We start from the raw sequence: 25,971 nt of genomic DNA on the forward strand, positions 1-25,971 counted from the left end.
TTCGCAGACAGACACGTCGACTCAGGTACACACACAGCCTTCGCAGACAGACACGGCGACTCAGGTACACACACAGCCTTCACAGACAGACACGTTGACTCAGGTACACACACAGCCTTCGCAGACAGACACGTCGACTCAGGTACACAGACAGCCTTCGCAGACAGACACGGTGCTTCAGGTACACAGACAGCCTTCACAGACAGACAGACACGGTGCCTCAGGTACACAGACAGCCTTCACAGACAGACACAGCGACTCAGGTACACACACAGCCTTCACAGACAGACACGTCGACTCAGGTACACACACAGCCTTCACAGACAGACACAGCGACTCAGGTACACACACAGCCTTCGCAGACAGACACGTCGACTCAGGTACACACACAGCCTTCGCAGACAGACACGTCGACTCAGGTACACACACAGCCTTCGCAGACAGACACGGCGCCTCAGGTACACAGACAGCCTTCGCAGACAGACACGTCGACTCAGGTACACAGACAGACACGGTGCCTCAGGTACACACACAGCCTTCGCAGACAGACATGTCGACTCAGGTACACAGACAGCCTTCGCAGACAGACACGTCGACTCAGGTACACAGACAGCCTTCGCAGACAGACACGTCGACTCAGGTACACACACAGCCTTCGCAGACAGACACGTCGACTCAGGTACACACACAGCCTTCGCAGACAGACACGGCGACTCAGGTACACACACAGCCTTCACAGACAGACACAGCGACTCAGGTACACACACAGCCTTCACAGACAGACACGTCGACTCAGGTACACACACAGCCTTCACAGACAGACACAGCGACTCAGGTACACACACAGCCTTCGCAGACAGACACGTCGACTCAGGTACACACACAGCCTTCGCAGACAGACACGTCGACTCAGGTACACACACAGCCTTCGCAGACAGACACGGCGCCTCAGGTACACAGACAGCCTTCGCAGACAGACACGTCGACTCAGGTACACAGACAGCCTTCGCAGACAGACACGGTGCCTCAGGTACACACACAGCCTTCGCAGACAGACACGTCGACTCAGGTACACAGACAGCCTTCGCAGACAGACACGTCGACTCAGGTACACAGACAGCCTTCGCAGACAGACACGTCGACTCAGGTACACACACAGCCTTCGCAGACAGACACGTCGACTCAGGTACACACACAGCCTTCGCAGACAGACACGGCGACTCAGGTACACACACAGCCTTCACAGACAGACACGTCGACTCAGGTACACACACAGCCTTCGCAGACAGACACGTCGACTCAGGTACACAGACAGCCTTCGCAGACAGACACGGTGCCTCAGGTACACACACAGCCTTCGCAGACAGACACGGCGACTCAGGTACACACACAGCCTTCACAGACAGACACGTCGACTCAGGTACACAGACAGCCTTCGCAGACAGACACGGTGCCTCAGGTACACAGACAGCCTTCACAGACAGACAGACACGGTGCCTCAGGTACACACACAGCCTTCGTAGACAGACACAGCGACTCAGGTACACACACAGCCTTCACAGACAGACACGTCGACTCAGGTACACAGACAGCCTTCGCAGACAGACACGTCGACTCAGGTACACAGACAGCCTTCGCAGACAGACACGGTGCCTCAGGTACACAGACAGCCTTCGCAGACAGACACGGCTCCTCAGGTACACAGACAGCCTTCGCAGACAGACACGTCGACTCAGGTACACACACAGCCTTCGCAGACAGACACGGTGCCTCAGGTACACGCACAGCCTTCGCAGACAGACACGTCGACTCAGGTACACACACAGCCTTCGCAGACAGACACGTCGACTCAGGTACACAGACAGCCTTCGCAGACAGACACGGTGCCTCAGGTACACAGACAGCCTTCGCAGACAGACACGACGCCTCAGGTACACAGACAGCCTTCACAGACAGACACGTCGACTCAGGTACACACACAGCCTTCGCAGACAGACACGTCGACTCAGGTACACACACAGCCTTCGCAGACAGACACGGCGCCTCAGGTACACAGACAGCCTTCGCAGACAGACACGTCGACTCAGGTACACAGACAGCCTTCGCAGACAGACACGGTGCCTCAGGTACACACACAGCCTTCGCAGACAGACACGTCGACTCAGGTACACAGACAGCCTTCGCAGACAGACACGTCGACTCAGGTACACACACAGCCTTCAGGTACAGACAGACAGGTACGCCTTCGACAGACACGTCAGGTACACACACAGCCTTCGCAGACAGACACGGTGCCTCAGGTACACACACAGCCTTCGCAGACAGACACGTCGCCTCAGGTACACACACAGCCTTCGCAGACAGACACGACAGACACGTGCCTCAGGTACACACACAGCCTTCGCAGACAGACACGGCTCCTCAGGTACACACACAGCCTTCGCAGACAGACACGTCGACTCAGGTACACACACAGCCTTCGCAGACAGACACGGTGCCTCAGGTACACACACAGCCTTCGCAGACAGACACGGCGACTCAGGTACACACACAGCCTTCGCAGACAGACACGTCGACTCAGGTACACAGACAGCCTTCGCAGACAGACACGGTGCCTCAGGTACACAGACAGCCTTCGCAGACAGACACGACGCCTCAGGTACACAGACAGCCTTCGCAGACAGACACGTCGACTCAGGTACACACACAGCCTTCGCAGACAGACACGTCGACTCAGGTACACAGACAGCCTTCGCAGACAGACACGGCGCCTCAGGTACACAGACAGCCTTCGCAGACAGACACGTCGACTCAGGTACACAGACAGCCTTCGCAGACAGACACGGTGCTTCAGGTACACAGACAGCCTTCACAGACAGACAGACACGGTGCCTCAGGTACACAGACAGCCTTCACAGACAGACACAGCGACTCAGGTACACACACAGCCTTCACAGACAGACACGTCGACTCAGGTACACACACAGCCTTCGCAGACAGACACGTCAGGTACACACACAGCCTTCACAGACAGACACAGCGACTCAGGTACACACACAGCCTTCGCAGACAGACACGTCGACTCAGGTACACACACAGCCTTCGCAGACAGACACGTCGACTCAGGTACACACACAGCCTTCGCAGACAGACACGGCGCCTCAGGTACACAGACAGCCTTCGCAGACAGACACGTCGACTCAGGTACACAGACAGCCTTCGACAGACAGACACGGTGCCTCAGGTACACACACAGCCTTCGCAGACAGACACGCGACTCAGGTACACAGACAGCCTTCCTCAGCAGACAGACACGTCGACTCAGGTACACAGACAGCCTTCGCAGACAGACACGTCGACTCAGGTACACACACAGCCTTCGCAGACAGACACGTCGACTCAGGTACACACACAGCCTTCGCAGACAGACACGTCGACTCAGGTACACACACAGCCTTCGCAGACAGACACGGCGCCTTCTCAGGTACACACACAGCCTTCACAGACAGACACGTCGACTCAGGTACACACACAGCCTTCGCATGACAGACACGTCGACAGACACGTCGACTCAGGTACACAGACAGCCTTCGCAGACAGACACGGTGCCTCAGGTACACACACAGCCTTCGCAGACAGACACGACACGCGACTCAGGTACACACACAGCCTTCACAGACAGACACGTCGACTCAGGTACACAGACAGCCTTCGCAGACAGACACGGTGCCTCAGGTACACACACAGCCTTCGTAGACAGACACAGCGACTCAGGTACACACACAGCCTTCACAGACAGACACGTCGACTCAGGTACACAGACAGCCTTCGCAGACAGACACGTCGACTCAGGTACACAGACAGCATTCGCAGACAGACACGGTGCCTCAGGTACACAGACAGCCTTCGCAGACAGACACGTCGACTCTGTTACACACACAGCCTTCGCAGACAGACACGGTGCCTCAGGTACACACACAGCCTTCGCAGACAGACACGGCGACTCAGGTACCCACACAGCCTTCGCAGACAGACACGTCGACTCAGGTACACACACAGCCTTCGCAGACAGACACGGCGCCTCAGGTACACAGACAGCCTTCGCAGACAGACACGTCGACTCAGGTACACACACAGCCTTCGCAGACAGACACGTCGACTCAGGTACACACACAGCCTTCGCAGACAGACACGTCGACTCAGGTACACACACAGCCTTCGCAGACAGACACGGCGCCTCAGGTACACAGACAGCCTTCGCAGACAGACACGTCGACTCAGGTACACAGACAGCCTTCGCAGACAGACACGGTGCCTCAGGTACACACACAGCCTTCCCAGACAGATACGTCGACTCAGGTACACAGACAGCCTTCGCAGACAGACACGTCGACTCAGGTACACACACAGCCTTCGCAGACAGACACGTCGACTCAGGTACACACACAGCCTTCGCAGACAGACACGGCGACTCAGGTACACACACAGCCTTCACAGACAGACACGTCGACTGAGGTACACACACAGCCTTCGCAGACAGACACGTCGACTCAGGTACACAGACAGCCTTCGCAGACAGACACGGTGCCTCAGGTACACAGACAGCCTTCACAGACAGACAGACACGGTGCCTCAGGTACACACACAGCCTTCGCAGACAGACACCGCGACTCAGGTACACACACAGCCTTCACAGACAGACACGTCGACTCAGGTACACAGACAGCCTTCGCAGACAGACACGGTGCCTCAGATACACAGACAGCCTTCACAGACAGACAGACACGGTGCCTCAGGTACACACACAGCCTTCGCAGACAGACACAGCGACTCAGGTACACACACAGCCTTCACAGACAGACACGTCGACTCAGGTACACAGACAGCCTTCGCAGACAGACACGTCGACTCAGGTACACACACAGCCTTCACAGACAGACACGTCGACTCAGGTACACAGACAGCCTTCGCAGACAGACACGGTGCCTCAGGTACACAGACAGCCTTCGCAGACAGACACGGTGCCTCAGGTACACAGACAGCCTTCGCAGACAGACACGGCACCTCAGGTACACAGACAGACAGACAGACAGACACGGCACCTCAGGTACACACACAGACCGACCGACAGAGACACACAGACAGACAGACAGACAGACTGACAGACAGACAGACAGACAGACAGACAGCAGACAGACAGACACACAGACACACAGACACACAGACACACAGACGTATACACACACACACACAGGCAGACAGACAGAGATACACACCTGCCTGCGTGCTTGTGTGTGTATGTCTGTGTGTCCGTGCTTGTGTGTGTATGTCTGTGTGTCCGTGCTTGTGTGTGTATGTCTGTGTGTCCATGCTCATGTGTGTGTATGTCTGTGTTTTCATGTGTGTTTGTATAGCCCGAGTGGCAGGCTACAGAGGGACCCCAGCCCGCCCCCATCTCCCCCCAGCCCAGTGCAGCATGGGAAACGTAGGCTGTACAGCGCCGTGCCGGGGAGGACGTTCATCGCTACCCGCTCTCACACACCGCAGGGCCCCGGAGAGATCAGCCTGCATCGTGGGGAGAGGGTCAAAGGTCAGACACTCCTCTCTCTCCAATCGGCTGTCTTTCCACACTGTCCAATTTGCTGTCTCCTCCTCACTGCCAATCAGTTGTTAGAGGAACCAGCAGACAGGGAACTAACAGACAGACAGGGTTAGAGGAACTAACAGACAGGGAACTAACAGACAGACAGGGTTAGAGGAACTAACAGACAGGGTTAGAGGAACTAACAGACAGGGAACTAACAGACAGACAGGGTTAGAGGAACTAACAGACAGGATTAGAGGAACTAACAGACAGGATTAGAGGAACTAACAGACAGGGTTAGAGGAACTAACAGACAGGGTTAGAGGAACCAACAGACAGGGTTAGAGGAACTAACAAACAGGGAACTAACAGACAGGGTTAGAGGAACTAACAGACAGGATTAGAGGAACTAACAGACAGGGTTAGAGGAACTAACAGACAGGGTTAGAGGAACTAACAGACAGGATTAGAGGAACTAACAAACAGGGAACTAACAGACAGACAGGGTTAGAGGAACTAACAGACAGGGTTAGAGGAACTAACAAACAGGGAACTAACAGACAGACAGGGTTAGAGGAACTAACAGACAGGGTTAGAGGAACTAACAGACAGGATTAGAGGAACTAACAGACAGGGTTAGAGGAACTAACAAACAGGGAACTAACAGACAGACAGGATTAGAGGAACTAACAGACAGGGTTAGAGGAACTAACAAACAGGGAACTAACAGACAGGGTTAGAGGAACCAACAGACAGGGTTAGAGGAACTAACAAACAGGGAACTAACAGACAGACAGGATTAGAGGAACTAACAGACAGGATTAGAGGAACTAACAGACAGGGTTAGAGGTACTAACAGACAGGGAACTAACATAAAGGGAACTAACAGACAGGGAACTAACAGACAGACAGGGTTAGAGGAACTAACAGACAGGGTTAGAGGAACTAACAGACAGGGAACTAACAGACAGGGAACTAACAGACAGGGTTAGAGGAACTAACAGACAGGGAACTAACAGACAGGGTTAGAGGAACTAACAGACAGGGTTAGAGGAACTAACAGACAGGGTTAGAGGAACTAACAGACAGGGAACTAACAGACAGACAGGGTTAGAGGAACTAACAGACAGGGTTAGAGGAACTAACAAACAGGGAACTAACAGACAGACAGGGTTAGAGGAACTAACAGACAGGGTTAGAGGAACTAACAGACAGGATTAGAGGAACTAACAGACAGGGTTAGAGGAACTAACAAACAGGGAACTAACAGACAGACAGGATTAGAGGAACTAACAGACAGGGTTAGAGGAACTAACAAACAGGGAACTAACAGACAGGGTTAGAGGAACCAACAGACAGGGTTAGAGGAACTAACAAACAGGGAACTAACAGACAGACAGGATTAGAGGAACTAACAGACAGGATTAGAGGAACTAACAGACAGGGTTAGAGGTACTAACAGACAGGGAACTAACATAAAGGGAACTAACAGACAGGGAACTAACAGACAGACAGGGTTAGAGGAACTAACAGACAGGGTTAGAGGAACTAACAGACAGGGAACTAACAGACAGGGAACTAACAGACAGGGTTAGAGGAACTAACAGACAGGGAACTAACAGACAGGGTTAGAGGAACTAACAGACAGGGTTAGAGGAACTAACAGACAGGGTTAGAGGAACTAACAGACAGGGAACTAACAGACAGGGTTAGAGGAACTAACAGACAGGGTTAGAGGAACTAACAGACAGGGTTAGAGGTACTAACAGACAGGGTTAGAGGAACTAACAGACAGGGAACTAACAGACAGGATTAGAGGAACTAACAGACAGGGTTAGAGGTACTAACAGACAGGGAACTAACAGACAGGGTTAGAGGAACTAACAGACAGGGTTAGAGGAACTAACAGACAGGGAACTAACAGACAGGGTTAGAGGAACTAACAGACAGGGTTAGAGGAACTAACAGACAGGGTTAGAGGTACTAACAGACAGGGTTAGAGGAACTAACAGACAGGGAACTAACAGACAGGGTTAGAGGAACTAACAGACAGGGTTAGAGGAACTAACAGACAGGGTTAGAGGAACTAACAGACAGGGTTAGAGGTACTAACAGAAAGGGTTAGAGGAACCAACAGACAGGGTTAGAGGAACTATAACAGACAGGGAACTAACAGACAGGGTTAAAGGAATTAACAGACAGGGTACTAACAGACAGGGTTAGAGGAACTAACAGACAGGGAACTAACAGACAGGGTTAGAGGTACTAACAGACAGGGTTAGAGGAACTAACAGACAGGGTACTAACAGACAGGGTTAGAGGAACTAACAGACAGGGAACTAACAGACAGACAGGGTTAGAGGAACTAACAGACAGGGAACTAACAGACAGGGTTAGAGGAACTAACAGAAAGGGTTAGAGGAACTAACAGACAGGGAACTAACAGACAGGGTTAGAGGAACTAACAGACAGGGTTAGAGGAACTAACAGACAGGGTTAGAGGTACTAACAGACAGGGTTAGAGGTACTAACAGACAGGGAACTAACAGACAGGGTTAGAGGAACTAACAGACAGGGTTAGAGGAACTAACAGACAGGGAACTAACAGACAGGGTTAGAGGAACTAACAGACAGGGTTAGAGGAACTAACAGACAGGGTTAGAGGAACTAACAGACAGGGTTAGAGGTACTAACAGACAGGGTTAGAGGAACCAACAGACAGGGTTAGAGGAACTATAACAGACAGGGAACTAACAGACAGGGTTAGAGGAACTAACAGACAGGGTACTAACAGACAGGGTTAGAGGAACTAACAGACAGGGAACTAACAGACAGGGTTAGAGGTACTAACAGACAGGGTTAGAGGAACTAACAGACAGGGTACTAACAGACAGGGTTAGAGGAACTAACAGACAGGGTACTAACAGACAGGGTTAGAGGAACTAACAGACAGGGTTAGAGGAACTAACAGACAGGGTTAGAGGAACTAACAGACAGGGACTAACAAACAGGGTTAGAGGAACTAACAGACAGGGTACTAACAGACAGGGTTAGAGGAACTAACAGACAGGGTTAGAGGAACTAACAGACAGGGTTAGAGGAACTAACAGACAGGGTTAGAGGAACTAACAGACAGGGTACTAACAGACAGGGTTAGAGGAACTAACAGACAGGGTTAGAGGAACTAACAGACAGGGTACTAACAGACAGGGTTAGAGGAACTAACAGACAGGGTTAGAGGAACTAACAGACAGGGTTAGAGGAACCAACAGACAGGGAACTAACAGACAGGGTTAGAGGAACTAACAGACAGGGAACTAACAGACAGGGTTAGAGGAACTAACAGACAGGGAACTAACAGACAGAGTTAGAGGAACTAACAGACAGGGTTAGAGGAACTAACAGACAGGGTTAGAGGAACTAACAGACAGGGTTAGAGGTACTAACAGACAGGGTTAGAGGAACAAACAGACAGGGAACTAACAGACAGGATTATAGGAACTAACAGACAGGGTTAGAGGAACTAACTGACAGGGTTAGAGGAACTAACAGACAGGGTTAGAGGTACTAACAGACAGGGAACTAACAGACAGGGAACTAACAGACAGGGTTAGAGGAACTAACAGACAGGGAAATAACAGACAGGGTTAGAGGAACTAACAGACAGGGTTAGAGGAACTAACAGACAGGGTTAGAGGAACTAACAGACAGGGTTAACTAACAGACAGGGTTAGAGGAACTAACAGACAGGGTTAGAGGAACCAGACAGGGTTAGAGGAACAACAGACAGGGTTAGAGGAACTATAACAGACAGGGAACTAACAGACAGGGTTAGAGGAACTAACAGACAGGGTACTAACAGACAGGGTTAGAGGAACTAACAGACAGGGTTAGAGGAACTAACAGACAGGGAACTAACAGACAGGGTTAGAGGAACTAACAGACAGGGTTAGAGGAACTAACAGACAGGGAACTAACAGACAGGGTTAGAGGAACTAACAGACAGGGTTAGAGGAACTAACAGACAGGGTTAGACAGGGTACTAGGACAGGGTTAGAGGAACTAACAGACAGTACTAACAGACAGGGTTAGAGGAACCAACAGACAGGGTTAGAGGAACTATAACAGACAGGGAACTAACAGACAGGGTTAGAGGAACTAACAGACAGGGTACTAACAGACAGGGTTAGAGGAACTAACAGACAGGGAACTAACAGACAGGGTTAGAGGTACTAACAGACAGGGTTAGAGGAACTAACAGACAGGGTACTAACAGACAGGGTTAGAGGAACTAACAGACAGGGTACTAACAGACAGGGTTAGAGGAACTAACAGACAGGGTTAGAGGAACTAACAGACAGGGTTAGAGGAACTAACAGACAGGGTTAGAGGAACTAACAGACAGGGTTAGAGGAACTAACAGACAGGGTTAGAGGAACTAACAGACAGGGTTAGAGGAACTAACAGACAGGGTTAGAGGAACTAACAGACAGGGTACTAACAGACAGGGTTACTAACAGAGGAACTAACAGACAGGGTTAGAGGAACTAACAGACAGGGTACTAACAGACAGGGTTAGAGGAACTAACAGACAGGGTTAGAGGAACTAACAGACAGGGTTAGAGGAACCAACAGACAGGGAACTAACAGACAGGGTTAGAGGAACTAACAGACAGGGAACTAACAGACAGGGTTAGACGAACTAACAGACAGGGAACTAACAGACAGAGTTAGAGGAACTAACAGACAGGGTTAGAGGAACTAACAGACAGGGTTAGAGGAACTAACAGACAGGGAACTAACAGACAGGGAACTAACAGACAGGGTTAGAGGAACTAACAGACAGGGTTAGAGGAACTAACAGACAGGGTTAGAGGAACTAACAGACAGGGTTAGAGGTACTAACAGACAGGGTTAGAGGAACAAACAGACAGGGAACTAACAGACAGGATTAGAGGAACTAACAGACAGGGTTAGAGGAACTAACAGACAGGGTTAGAGGAACTAACAGACAGGGTTAGAGGTACTAACAGACAGGGAACTAACAGACAGGGAACTAACAGACAGGGTTAGAGGAACTAACAGACAGGGAACTAACAGACAGGGTTAGAGGAACTAACAGACAGGGTTAGAGGAACTAACAGACAGGGTTAGAGGAACTAACAGACAGGGTTAGAGGTACTAACAGACAGGGTTAGAGGAACCAACAGACAGGGTTAGAGGAACTATAACAGACAGGGAACTAACAGACAGGGTTAGAGGAACTAACAGACAGGGTACTAACAGACAGGGTTAGAGGAACTAACAGACAGGGAACTAACAGACAGGGTACTAACAGACAGGGTTAGAACTAACAGACAGGGTTACTAACAGACAGGGTTAGAGGAACTAACAGACAGGGTAACAGACAGGGTTAACAACAGACAGGGAACTAACAGACAGGGTTAGAGGAACTAACAGACAGAGGAACTACTAACAGACAGGGTTAGAGGAACTAACAGACAGGGAACTAACAGACAGGGTTAGAGGTACTAACAGACAGGGTTAGAGGAACTAACAGACAGGGTACTAACAGACAGGGTTAGAGGAACTAACAGACAGGGTACTAACAGACAGGGTTAGAGGAACTAACAGACAGGGTTAGAGGAACTAACAGACAGGGTTAGAGGAACTAACAAACAGGGTTAGAGGAACTAACAGACAGGGGAACTAACAGACAGGGTTAGAGGAACTAACAGACAGGGTTAGAGGAACTAACAAACAGGGTTAGAGGAACTAACAGACAGGGTACTAACAGACAGGGTTAGAGGAACTAACAGACAGGGTTAGAGGAACTAACAGACAGGGTTAGAGGAACTAACAGACAGGGTTAGAGGAACTAACAGACAGGGTTAGAGGAACTAACAGACAGGGTTAGAGGAACCAACAGACAGGGAACTAACAGACAGGGTTAGAGGAACTAACAGACAGGGAACTAACAGACAGGGTTAGACGAACTAACAGACAGGGAACTAACAGACAGAGTTAGAGGAACTAACAGACAGGGTTAGAGGAACTAACAGACAGGGTTAGAGGAACTAACAGACAGGGAACTAACAGACAGGGAACTAACAGACAGGGTTAGAGGAACTAGAGGAACTAACAGACAGGGTTAGAGGAACTAACAGACAGGGTTAGAGGAACTAACAGACAGGGTTAGAGGTACTAACAGACAGGGTTAGAGGAACAAACAGACAGGGAACTAACAGACAGGATTAGAGGAACTAACAGACAGGGTTAGAGGAACTAACAGACAGGGTTAGAGGAACTAACAGACAGGGTTAGAGGTACTAACAGACAGGAACTAACAGACAGGGAACTTAACAGACAGGGTTAGAGGAACTAACAGACAGGGAACTAACAGACAGGGTTAGAGGAACTAACAGACAGGGTTAGAGGAACTAACAGACAGGGTTAGAGGAACTAACAGACAGGGTTAGAGGTACTAACAGACAGGGTTAGAGGAACCAACAGACAGGGTTAGAGGAACTATAACAGACAGGGAACTAACAGACAGGGTTAGAGGAACTAACAGACAGGGTACTAACAGACAGGGTTAGAGGAACTAACAGACAGGGAACTAACAGACAGGGTACTAACAGACAGGGTTAGAGGTACTAACAGACAGGGTTAGAGGAACTAACAGACAGGGTACTAACAGACAGGGAACTAACAGACAGGGTTAGAGGAACTAACAGACAGGGTTAGAGGAACTAACAGACAGGGTTAGAGGTACTAACAGACAGGGAACTAACAGACAGGATTAGAGGAACTAACAGACAGGGTTAGAGGTACTAACAGACAGGGTTAGAGGAACCAACAGACAGGGTTAGAGGAACTAACAAACAGGGAACTAACAGACAGGGTTAGAGGAACCAACAGACAGGGTTAGAGGAACTAACAAACAGGGAACTAACAGACAGACAGGATTAGAGGAACTAACAGACAGGATTAGAGGAACTAACAGACAGGATTAGAGGAACTAACAGACAGGGTTAGAGGTACTAACAGACAGGGTAACAACAGACAGGGAACTAACAGACAGGGTTAGAGGAACTAACAGACAGGAAGGAACTAACAGACAGGGTTAACTAACAGACAGACAGGGTTAGACTAACAGACAGACAGGGTTAGAGGAACTAACATACAGGGTTAGAGGTACTAACAGACAGGGAACTAACAGACAGGGTTAGAGGAACTAACAGACAGGGTTAGAGGAACTAACAGACAGGGTTAGAGGTACTAACAGACAGGGTTAGAGGAACCAACAGACAGGGTTAGAGGAACTATAACAGACAGGGAACTAACAGACAGGGTTAGAGGAACTAACAGACAGGGTACTAACAGACAGGGTTAGAGGAACTAACAGACAGGGTTAGAGGAACTAACAGACAGGGAACTAACAGACAGGGTTAGAGGAACTAACAGACAGGGTTAGAGGAACTAACAGACAGGGAACTAACAGACAGGGTTAGAGGAACTAACAGACAGGGTTAGAGGAACTAACAGACAGGGTTAGAGGTACTAACAGACAGGGTTAGAGGAACCAACAGACAGGGTTAGAGGAACTATAACAGACAGGGAACTAACAGACAGGGTTAGAGGAACTAACAGACAGGGTACTAACAGACAGGGTTAGAGGAACTAACAGACAGGGAACTAACAGACAGGGTTAGAGGTACTAACAGACAGGGTTAGAGGAACTAACAGACAGGGTACTAACAGACAGGGTTAGAGGAACTAACAGACAGGGTACTAACAGACAGGGTTAGAGGAACTAACAGACAGGGTTAGAGGAACTAACAGACAGGGTTAGAGGAACTAACAAACAGGGTTAGAGGAACTAACAGACAGGGTACTAACAGACAGGGTTAGAGGAACTAACAGACAGGGTTAGAGGAACTAACAGACAGGGTTAGAGGAACTAACAGACAGGGTACTAACAGACAGGGTTAGAGGAACTAACAGACAGGGTTAGAGGAACTAACAGACAGGGTACTAACAGACAGGGTTAGAGGAACTAACAGACAGGGTTAGAGGAACTAACAGACAGGGTTAGAGGAACCAACAGACAGGGAACTAACAGACAGGGTTAGAGGAACTAACAGACAGGGAACTAACAGACAGGGTTAGAGGAACTAACAGACAGGGAACTAACAGACAGAGTTAGAGGAACTAACAGACAGGGTTAGAGGAACTAACAGACAGGGTTAGAGGAACTAACAGACAGGGAACTAACAGACAGGGAACTAACAGACAGGGTTAGAGGAACTAACAGACAGGGTTAGAGGAACTAACAGACAGGGTTAGAGGAACTAACAGACAGGGTCAGAGGTACTAACAGACAGGGTTAGAGGAACAAACAGACAGGGTTAGAGGTACTAACAGACAGGGTTAGAGGAACCAACAGACAGGGTTAGAGGAACTATAACAGACAGGGAACTAACAGACAGGGTTAGAGGAACTAACAGACAGGGTACTAACAGACAGGGTTAGAGGAACTAACAGACAGGGTTAGAGGAACTAACAGACAGGGAACTAACAGACAGGGTTAGAGGAACTAACAGACAGGGTTAGAGGAACTAACAGACAGGGAACTAACAGACAGGGTTAGAGGAACTAACAGACAGGGTTAGAGGAACTAACAGACAGGGTTAGAGGTACTAACAGACAGGGTTAGAGGAACCAACAGACAGGGTTAGAGGAACTATAACAGACAGGGAACTAACAGACAGGGTTAGAGGAACTAACAGACAGGCTACTAACAGACAGGGTTAGAGGAACTAACAGACAGGGAACTAACAGACAGGGTTAGAGGTACTAACAGACAGGGTTAGAGGAACTAACAGACAGGGTACTAACAGACAGGGTTAGAGGAACTAACAGACAGGGTACTAACAGACAGGGTTAGAGGAACTAACAGACAGGGTTAGAGGAACTAACAGACAGGGTTAGAGGAACTAACAAACAGGGTTAGAGGAACTAACAGACAGGGTACTAACAGACAGGGTTAGAGGAACTAACAGACAGGGTTAGAGGAACTAACAGACAGGGTTAGAGGAACTAACAGACAGGGTACTAACAGACAGGGTTAGAGGAACTAACAGACAGGGTTAGAGGAACTAACAGACAGGGTACTAACAGACAGGGTTAGAGGAACTAACAGACAGGGTTAGAGGAACTAACAGACAGGGTTAGAGGAACCAACAGACAGGGAACTAACAGACAGGGTTAGAGGAACTAACAGACAGGGAACTAACAGACAGGGTTAGAGGAACTAACAGACAGGGAACTAACAGACAGAGTTAGAGGAACTAACAGACAGGGTTAGAGGAACTAACAGACAGTGTTAGAGGAACTAACAGACAGGGAACTAACAGACAGGGAACTAACAGACAGGGTTAGAGGAACTAACAGACAGGGTTAGAGGAACTAACAGACAGGGTTAGAGGAACTAACAGACAGGGTCAGAGGTACTAACAGACAGGGTTAGAGGAACAAACAGACAGGGAACTAACAGACAGGATTAGAGGAACTAACAGACAGGGTTAGAGGAACTAACAGACAGGGTTAGAGGAACTAACAGACAGGGTTAGAGGTACTAACAGACAGGGAACTAACAGACAGGGAACTAACAGACAGGGTTAGAGGAACTAACAGACAGGGAACTAACAGACAGGGTTAGAGGAACTAACAGACAGGGTTAGAGGAACTAACAGACAGGGTTAGAGGAACTAACAGACAGGGTTAGAGGTACTAACAGACAGGGTTAGAGGAACCAACAGACAGGGTTAGAGGAACTATAACAGACAGGGAACTAACAGACAGGGTTAGAGGAACTAACAGACAGGGTACTAACAGACAGGGTTAGAGGAACTAACAGACAGGGAACTAACAGACAGGGTACTAACAGACAGGGTTAGAGGTACTAACAGACAGGGTTAGAGGAACTAACAGACAGGGTACTAACAGACAGGGAACTAACAGACAGGGTTAGAGGAACTAACAGACAGGGTTAGAGGAACTAACAGACAGGGTTAGAGGAACCAACAGACAGTGAACTAACAGACAGGGTTAGAGGTACTAACAGACAGGGTTAGAGGAACGAACAAACAGGGAACTAACAGACAGGGTTAGAGGAACTAACAGACTGGGTTACAGGGACCAACATTCCTATATTAATATGTAAAATTGTTCCAGTGCTGAGTATAGGAGAAGGGGGGAATGCAAATGGTTTATACAGTATAGTATTATGCATATATTCCTATGTTAATATATTCTACTGTTCCAGTGCTGAGTATAGGAGAAGGAGGGTTCTGGGAGGGTTCTGTTAAAGGACGGACCGGATGGTTTCCTGCTGACTGTGTTGAAGAGGTCCAGATGAGACAGTACGACCCACGCCTAGGTAACACACAAACGTTCTGTTCTCTCCTCGTGGGGACCTAAAAGTGTTTTACTTCCAAAATCCTAACTCCAAACCCTAACCCTAAATATAACCCTAACTCCAAACCCTAACCCTAAATATAACCCTAACCCTAACCCTAACCCTAAATATAACCCTAATTCTAACCCTGGTCCTAATTGTACCCCTATCCCTAAACCTAACCCCAAAGCAATTTTCCTCACGGGGACTTGGGAAATGTCCCCACGAGGGAGAGTTTTCCTTGTTTTACTATCCTTGTGGGGAATTTGTGGGATTTAAAGTCCCCACAAGGACAGGAGAACCAACCCTCACACACATCATACTGTGTTCTGCTTAGCCTATTGCAGGTCCTCTAACCCACATTCTCCCTCTAATGGAAGAGGAGGACATGTTTCAGACAATGAGGACATGTCTCTTGACTGAAGTGTGTGTGATTTGTGTGCGTGTGTGCTTGCGTGCATGTGCGTTGGCTGGTGTATGTAGAAACACGAGAGGATCGAACCAAGAGGCTTTTCAGACATTACACCGTGGGTTCCTATGACAACTACACTTCCTACAGGTAACTAATGTGCACACGCACACACACACACACACGCGCACGTGCACGCGCACGCGCACACACACACACACACACACACACACACACACACACACACACACACACACACACACACACACACACACGTATTATAAGTCCGCTTCTATTGTATAACTGATCCTTGCCCTCTGAACCCAGTGATTATGTCATCGAGGAGAAGAGTTCTGTGCTACAGAAGAGAGACAGTGAAGGATTTGGCTTCGTCCTCCGTGGAGCTAAAGGTAAAGAGGGTTGGAATGTACCTAGGGTTAGGAGAATGTACCTAGGGTTAGGAGAATGTACCTAGGGTTAGGAGAATGTACCTAAGGTTAGGAGAATGTACCTAGGGTTAGGAGAATGTACCTAGGGTTAGGAGAATGTACCTAGGGTTAGGAGAATGTACCTAAGGTTAGGAGAATGTACCTAGGGTTAGAAGAATGTATCTAGGGTTAGGAGAATGTATCTAGGGTTAGGAGAATGTACCTAGGGTTAGGAGAATGTACCTAAGGTTAGGAGAATGTACCTAGGGTTAGGAGAATGTACCTAGGGTTAGGAGAATGTATCTAGGGTTATGAGAATGTACCTAGGGTTAGGAGAATGTACCTAGGGTTAGGAGAATGTACCTAGGGTTAGGAGAATGTACCTAAGGTTAGGAGAATGTACCTAGGGTTAGGAGAATGTACCTAGGGTTAGGAGAATGTACCTAGGGTTAGGAGAATGTACCTAGGGTTAGGAGAATGTACCTAGGGTTAGGAGAATGTACCTAAGGTTAGGAGAATGCACCTAGGGTTAGGAGAATGTATCTAGGGTTAGGAGAATGTATCTAGGGTTAGGAGAATGTACCTAGGGTTAGGAGAATGTACCTAAGGTTAGGAGAATGTACCTAGGGTTAGGAGAATGTACCTAGGGTTAGGAGAATGTACCTAGGGTTAGGAGAATGTACCTAAGGTTAGGAGAATGTACCTAGGGTTAGAATAATGTATCTAGGGTTAGGAGAATGTATCTAGGGTTAGGAGAATGTACCTAGGGTTAGGAGAATGTACCTAAGGTTAGGAGAATGTACCTAGGGTTAGGAGAATGTATCTAGGGTTAGGAGAATGTATCTAGGGTTAGGAGAATGTACCTAGGGTTAGGAGAATGTACCTAAGGTTAGGAGAATGTACCTAGGGTTAGGAGAATGTACCTAGGGTTAGGAGAATGTACCTAGGGTTAGGAGAATGTACCTAAGGTTAGGAGAATGTACCTAGGGTTAGAAGAATGTATCTAGGGTTAGGAGAATGTATCTAGGGTTAGGAGAATGTACCTAGGGTTAGGAGAATGTACCTAAGGTTAGGAGAATGTACCTAGGGTTAGGAGAATGTACCTAGGGTTAGGAGAATGTAGCTAGGGTTAGGAGAATGTACCTAGGGTTAGGAGAATGTACCTAGGGTTAGGAGAATGTACCTAGGGTTAGGAGAATGTACCTAGGTTAGGAGAATGTACCTAGGGTTAGGAGAATGTACCTAGGGTTAGGAGAATGTACCTAGGGTTAGGAGAATGTACCTAGGGTTAGGAGAATGTACCTAGGGTTAGGAGAATGTACCTAAGGTTAGAGAATGTACCTAGGTTTAGGAGAATGTATCTAGGGTTAGGAGAATGTACCTAGGGTTAGGAGAATGTACCTAAGGTTAGGAGAATGTACCTAGGGTTAGGAGAATGTACCTAGGGTTAGGAGAATGTACCTAGGGTTAGGAGAATGTACCTAGGGTTAGGAGAATGTAGGAGAATGTACCTAGGGTTAGAAGAATGTATCTAGGGTTAGGAGAATGTACCTAGGGTTAGGAGAATGTACCTAGGGTTAGGAGAATGTACCTAGGGTTAGGAGAATGTACCTAGGGTTAGGAGAATGTACCTAGGGTTAGGAGAATGTATCTAGGGTTAGGAGAATGTACCTAGGGTTAGGAGAATGTACCTAGGGTTAGGAGAATGTACCTAGGGTTAGGAGAATGTACCTAGGGTTAGGAGAATGTTAGGGTTAGGAGATGTACCTAGGGTTAGGAGAATGTACCTAGGGTTAGGAGAATGTTAGAGAGATGTATCCTAGGGTTAGGAGAATGTACCTAGGGTTAGGAGAATGTATCTAGGGTTAGGGTTAGGAGAATGTATCTAGGGTTAGGTTAGGGTTAGAATGTACCTAGGGTTAGGAGAATGTACCTAGGGTTAGGAGAATGTACCTAGGGTTAGGAGAATGTACCTAGGGTTAGGAGAATGTACCTAGGGTTAGGAGAATGTATCTAGGGTTAGGGTTAGTAATGTACCTAGGGTTAGGAGAATGTACCTAGGGTTAGGAGAATGTACCTAGGGTTAGGAGAATGTATCTAGGGTTAGTTAGGGTTAGGAGAATGTATCTAGGGTTAGGGTTAGGAGAATGTACCTAGGGTTAGGAGAAATGTACCTAGGGTTAGGAGAATGTACCTAGGGTTAGGAGAATGTACCTAGGGTTGTAGGGTTAGGAGAATGTACCTAGGGTTAGGAGAATGTACCTAGGGTTAGGAGAATGTACCTAGGGTTAGGAGAATGTACCTAGGGTTAGGAGAATGTATCTAGGGTTAGGAGAATGTACCTAGGGTTAGGGTTAGGAGAATGTATCTAGGGTTAGGAGAATGTACCTAGGGTTAGGAGAATGTATCTAGGGTTAGGAGAATGTACCTAGGGTTAGGAGAATGTACCTAGGGTTAGGGTTAGGAGAATGTACCTAGGGTTAGGAGAATGTACCTAGGGTTAGGAGAATGTACCTAGGGTTAGGAGAATGTACCTAGGGTTAGGAGAATGTATCTAGGGTTAGGGTTAGGAGAATGTATCTAGGGTTAGGGTTAGGAGAATGTACCTAGGGTTAGGAGAATGTATCTAGGGTTAGGAGAATGTATCTAGGGTTAGGAGAATGTACCTAGGGTTAGGAGAATGTACCTAAGGTTAGGAGAATGTACCTAGGGTTAGGAGAATGTACCTAGGGTTAGGAGAATGTACCTAGGGTTAGGAGAATGTACCTAAGGTTAGGAGAATGTACCTAGGGTTAGAAGAATGTATCTAGGGTTAGGAGAATGTATCTAGGGTTAGGAGAATGTACCTAGGGTTAGGAGAATGTACCTAAGGTTAGGAGAATGTACCTAGGGTTAGGAGAATGTATCTAGGGTTAGGAGAATGTATCTAGGGTTAGGAGAATGTACCTAGGGTTAGGAGAATGTACCTAAGGTTAGGAGAATGTACCTAGGGTTAGGAGAATGTACCTAAGGTTAGGAGAATGTACCTAGGGTTAGAAGAATGTATCTAGGGTTAGGAGAATGTATCTAGGGTTAGGAGAATGTACCTAGGGTTAGGAGAATGTACCTAAGGTTAGGAGAATGTACCTAGGGTTAGGAGAATGTACCTAGGGTTAGGAGAATGTAGCTAGGGTTAGGAGAATGTACCTAGGGTTAGGAGAATGTACCTAGGGTTAGGAGAATGTACCTAGGGTTAGGAGAATGTACCTAAGGTTAGGAGAATGTACCTAGGGTTAGGAGAATGTACCTAGGGTTAGGAGAATGTACCTAGGGTTAGGAGAATGTACCTAGGGTTAGGAGAATGTACCTAGGGTTAGGAGAATGTACCTAAGGTTAGGAGAATGTACCTAGGGTTAGGAGAATGTATCTAGGGTTAGGAGAATGTACCTAGGGTTAGGAGAATGTACCTAAGGTTAGGAGAATGTACCTAGGGTTAGGAGAATGTACCTAGGGTTAGGAGAATGTACCTAGGGTTAGGAGAATGTACCTAAGGTTAGGAGAATGTACCTAGGGTTAGAAGAATGTATCTAGGGTTAGGAGAATGTATCTAGGGTTAGGAGAATGTACCTAGGGTTAGGAGAATGTACCTAAGGTTAGGAGAATGTACCTAGGGTTAGGAGAATGTACCTAGGGTTAGGAGAATGTATCTAGGGTTAGGAGAATGTACCTAGGGTTAGGAGAATGTACCTAGGGTTAGGAGAATGTACCTAGGGTTAGGAGAATGTACCTAAGGTTAGGAGAATGTACCTAGGGTTAGGAGAATGTACCTAGGGTTAGGAGAATGTACCTAGGGTTAGGAGAATGTACCTAGGGTTAGGGTTAGGAGAATGTATCTAGGGTTAGGAGAATGTACCTAGGGTTAGGAGAATGTACCTAGGGTTAGGAGAATGTACCTAGGGTTAGGGTTAGGAGAATGTATCTAGGGTTAGGAGAATGTACCTAGGGTTAGGAGAATGTATCTAGGGTTAGGAGAATGTATCTAGGGTTAGGGTTAGGAGAATGTACCTAGGGTTAGGAGAATGTACCTAGGGTTAGGAGAATGTACCTAGGGTTAGGAGAATGTATCTAGGGTTAGGAGAATGTATCTAGGGTTAGGAGAATGTACCTAGGGTTAGGAGAATGTACCTAGGGTTAGGAGAATGTACCTAGGGTTAGGAGAATGTACCTAGGGTTAGGAGAATGTACCTAGGGTTAGGAGAATGTATCTAGGGTTAGGGTTAGGAGAATGTACCTAGGGTTAGGAGAATGTACCTAGGGTTAGGAGAATGTACCTAGGGTTAGGAGAATGTACCTAGGGTTAGGAGAATGTATCTAGGGTTAGGGTTAGGAGAATGTATCTAGGGTTAGGGTTAGGAGAATGTACCTAGGGTTAGGAGAATGTACCTAGGGTTAGGAGAATGTACCTAGGGTTATGAGAATGTATCTAGGGTTAGGAGAATGTACCTAGGGTTAGGAGAATGTACCTAGGGTTAGGAGAATGTACCTAGGGTTAGGAGAATGTACCTAGGGTTAGGAGAATGTATCTAGGGTTAGGAGAATGTACCTAGGGTTAGGGTTAGGAGAATGTATCTAGGGTTAGGAGAATGTACCTAGGGTTAGGAGAATGTATCTAGGGTTAGGAGAATGTACCTAGGGTTAGGAGAATGTACCTAGGGTTAGGAGAATGTATCTAGGGTTAGGAGAATGTACCTAGGGTTAGGAGAATGTATCTAGGGTTAGGAGAATGTATCTAGGGTTAGGAGAATGTACCTAGGGTTAGGAGAATGTACCTAGGGTTAGGAGAATGTATCTAGGGTTAGGAGAATGTACCTAGGGTTAGGGTTAGGAGAATGTATCTAGGGTTAGGAGAATGTACCTAGGGTTAGGGTTAGGAGAATGTATCTAGGGTTAGGAGAATGTACCTAGGGTTAGGAGAATGTATATAGGGTTAGGAGAATGTACCTAGGGTTAGGAGAATGTACCTAGGGTTAGGAGAATGTATCTAGGGTTAGGAGAATGTATCTAGGGTTAGGAGAATGTATCTAGGGTTAGGGTTAGGAGAATGTATCTAGGGTTAGGAGAATGTACCTAGGGTTAGGGTTAGGAGAATGTATCTAGGGTTAGGAGAATGTACCTAGGGTTAGGAGAATGTACCTAAGGTTAGGAGAATGTACCTAAGGTTAGGAGAATGTACCTAGGGTTAGGAGAATGTACCTAGGGTTAGGAGAATGTACCTAGGGTTAGGAGAATGTACCTAGGGTTAGGAGAGTGTACCTAGGGTTAGGAGAATGTCTCTAGGGTTAGGGTTAGGAGAATGTATCTAGGGTTAGGAGAATGTATCTAGGGTTAGGGTTAGGAGAATGTATCTAGGGTTAGGAAAATGTATCTAGGGTTAGGGTTAGGAGAATGTACCTAGGGTTAGGAGAATGTCTCTAGGGTTAGGGTTAGGAGAATGTATCTAGGGTTAGGAGAATGTACCTAGGGTTAGGAGAATGTATCTAGGGTTAGGAGAATGTCTCTAGGGTTAGGAGAATGTACCTAGGGTTAGGAGAATGTACCTAGGGTTAGGAGAATGTACCTAGGTTAGGATAATGTATCTAGGGTTAGGGTTAGGAGAATGTATCTAGGGTTAGGAGAATGTACCTAGGGTTAGGGTTAGGAGAATGTATCTAGGGTTAGGAAAATGTATCTAGGTTAGGAGAATGTATCTAGGTTAGGAGAATGTACCTAGGGTTAGGAGAATGTATCTAGGGTTAGGAGAATGTATCTAGGGTTAGGAGAATGTATCTAGGGTTAGGAGAATGTACCTAGGGTTAGGAGAATGTACCTAGGGTTAGGAGAATGTACCTACGGTTAGGAGAATGTACCTAGGGTTAGGAGAATGTACCTAGGGTTAGGAGAATGTACCTAGGGTTAGGGTTAGGAGAATGTATCTAGGGTTAGGAGAATGTACCTAGGGTTAGGAGAATGTACCTAGGGTTAGGAGAATGTACCTAGGGTTAGGGTTAGGAGAATGTATCTAGGGTTAGGAGAATGTACCTAGGGTTAGGAGAATGTATCTAGGGTTAGGAGAATGTATCTAGGGTTAGGAGGAGAATGTACCTAGGGTTAGGAGAATGTACCTAGGGTTAGGAGAATGTACCTAGGGTTAGGAGAATGTATCTAGGGTTAGGAGAATGTATCTAGGGTTAGGAGAATGTACCTAGGGTTAGGAGAATGTACCTAGGGTTAGGAGAATGTACCTAGGGTTAGGAGAATGTACCTAGGGTTAGGGTTAGAATGTATCTAGGGTTAGGGTTAGGAGAATGTACATAGGGTTAGGAGAATGTACCTAGGGTTAGGAGAATGTACCTAGGGTTAGGAGAATGTACCTAGGGTTAGGAGAATGTACCTAGGGTTAGGAGAATGTATCTAGGGTTAGGGTTAGGAGAATGTATCTAGGGTTAGGGTTAGGAGAATGTACCTAGGGTTAGGAGAATGTACCTAGGGTTAGGAGAATGTACCTAGGGTTAGGAGAATGTATCTAGGGTTAGGAGAATGTACCTAGGGTTAGGAGAATGTACCTAGGGTTAGGAGAATGTACCTAGGGTTAGGAGAATGTACCTAGGGTTAGGAGAATGTATCTAGGGTTAGGAGAATGTACCTAGGGTTAGGGTTAGGAGAATGTATCTAGGGTTAGGAGAATGTACCTAGGGTTAGGAGAATGTATCTAGGGTTAGGAGAATGTACCTAGGGTTAGGAGAATGTACCTAGGGTTAGGAGAATGTATCTAGGGTTAGGGTTAGGAGAATGTACCTAGGGTTAGGAGAATGTATCTAGGGTTAGGAGAATGTATCTAGGGTTAGGAGAATGTACCTAGGGTTAGGGAGAATGTACCTAGGGTTAGGAGAATGTATCTAGGGTTAGGAGAATGTACCTAGGGTTAGGGTTAGGGTTAGAATGTATCTAGGGTTAGGAGAATGTACCTAGGGTTAGGGTTAGGAGAATGTATCTAGGGTTAGGAGAATGTACCTAGGGTTAGGAGAATGTACCTAGGGTTAGGAGAATGTACCTAGGGTTAGGAGAATGTACCTAGGGTTAGGAGAGGAGAATGTATCTAGGGTTAGGGTTAGAGAATGTATCTAGGGTTAGGAGAATGTACCTAGGGTTAGGGTTAGGAGAATGTATCTAGGGTTAGGAGAATGTACCTAGGGTTAGGAGAATGTACCTAGGGTTAGGAGAATGTACCTAGGGTTAGGAGAATGTACCTAGGGTTAGGAGAATGTACCTAGGGTTAGGAGAATGTACCTAGGGTTAGGAGAATGTACCTAGGGTTAGGAGAATGTATCTAGGGTTAGGAGAATGTACCTAGGGTTAGGAGAATGTACCTAAGGTTAGGAGAATGTACCTAGGGTTAGGAGAATGTACCTAGGGTTAGGAGAATGTACCTAGGGTTAGGAGAATGTACCTAGGGTTAGGAGAATGTACCTAGGGTTAGGAGAATGTACCTAGGGTTAGGAGAATGTACTCTAGGGTTAGGGTTAGGAGAATGTATCTAGGGTTAGGAGAATGTATCTAGGGTTAGGGTTAGGAGAATGTATCTAGGGTTAGGAGAATGTATCTAGGGTTAGGGTTAGGAGAATGTATCTAGGGTTAGGAGAATGTCTCTAGGGTTAGGGTTAGGAGAATGTATCTAGGGTTAGGAGAATGTACCTAGGGTTAGGAGAATGTATCTAGGGTTAGGAGAATGTATCTAGGGTTAGGAGAATGTACCTAGGGTTAGGAGAATGTACCTAGGGTTAGGAGAATGTACCTAGGGTTAGGAGAATGTACCTAGGGTTAGGAGAATGTACCTAGGGTTAGGAGAATGTACCTAGGGTTAGGAGAATGTACCTAGGGTTAGGAGAATGTACCTAGGGTTAGGGTTAGGAGAATGTATCTAGGGTTAGGAGAATGTACCTAGGGTTAGGAGAATGTACCTAGGGTTAGGAGAATGTACCTAGGGTTAGGGTTAGGAGAATGTATCTAGGGTTAGGAGAATGTACCTAGGGTTAGGAGAATGTATCTAGGGTTAGGAGAATGTATCTAGGGTTAGGGTTAGGAGAATGTACCTAGGGTTAGGAGAATGTACCTAGGGTTAGGAGAATGTACCTAGGGTTAGGAGAATGTATCTAGGGTTAGGAGAATGTATCTAGGGTTAGGAGAATGTACCTAGGGTTAGGAGAATGTACCTAGGGTTAGGAGAATGTACCTAGGGTTAGGAGAATGTACCTAGGGTTAGGAGAATGTATCTAGGGTTAGGGTTAGGAGAATGTACATAGGGTTAGGAGAATGTACCTAGGGTTAGGAGAATGTACCTAGGGTTAGGAGAATGTACCTAGGGTTAGGAGAATGTACCTAGGGTTAGGAGAATGTATCTAGGGTTAGGGTTAGGAGAATGTATCTAGGGTTAGGGTTAGGAGAATGTACCTAGGGTTAGGAGAATGTACCTAGGGTTAGGAGAATGTACCTAGGGTTATGAGAATGTATCTAGGGTTAGGAGAATGTACCTAGGGTTAGGAGAATGTACCTAGGGTTAGGAGAATGTACCTAGGGTTAGGAGAATATACCTAGGGTTAGGAGAATGTATCTAGGGTTAGGAGAATGTACCTAGGGTTAGGGTTAGGAGAATGTATCTAGGGTTAGGAGAATGTACCTAGGGTTAGGAGAATGTATCTAGGGTTAGGAGAATGTACCTAGGCTTAGGAGAATGTACCTAGGGTTAGGAGAATGTATCTAGGGTTAGGAGAATGTACCTAGGGTTAGGAGAATGTATCTAGGGTTAGGAGAATGTATCTAGGGTTAGGAGAATGTACCTAGGGTTAGGAGAATGTACCTAGGGTTAGGAGAATGTATCTAGGGTTAGGAGAATGTACCTAGGGTTAGGGTTAGGAGAATGTATCTAGGGTTAGGAGAATGTACCTAGGGTTAGGGTTAGGAGAATGTATCTAGGGTTAGGAGAATGTACCTAGGGTTAGGAGAATGTATATAGGGTTAGGAGAATGTACCTAGGGTTAGGAGAATGTACCTAGGGTTAGGAGAATGTATCTAG

General features: G+C 47.1%; 1 protein-coding gene across 1 annotated transcript in view; it reads left to right on the top strand.

Moving 5' to 3' along the window:
• The window catches only part of LOC115122313 (SH3 and multiple ankyrin repeat domains protein 3-like), a 139,449-nt gene that overhangs the window by 63,356 nt on the left and 50,122 nt on the right, over positions 1-25,971 (top strand). Inside the window, 4 exon segments of the mRNA XM_065021235.1 lie at positions 5,415-5,590; positions 15,915-16,028; positions 16,530-16,605; positions 16,783-16,865. Of these exon segments, the coding sequence (XP_064877307.1) occupies positions 5,415-5,590; positions 15,915-16,028; positions 16,530-16,605; positions 16,783-16,865 (449 nt within the window).

Source organism: Oncorhynchus nerka, linkage group LG8, assembly GCF_034236695.1.
Source record: "Oncorhynchus nerka isolate Pitt River linkage group LG8, Oner_Uvic_2.0, whole genome shotgun sequence".
NCBI classification, from domain to species: Eukaryota; Metazoa; Chordata; class Actinopteri; order Salmoniformes; family Salmonidae; genus Oncorhynchus; species Oncorhynchus nerka.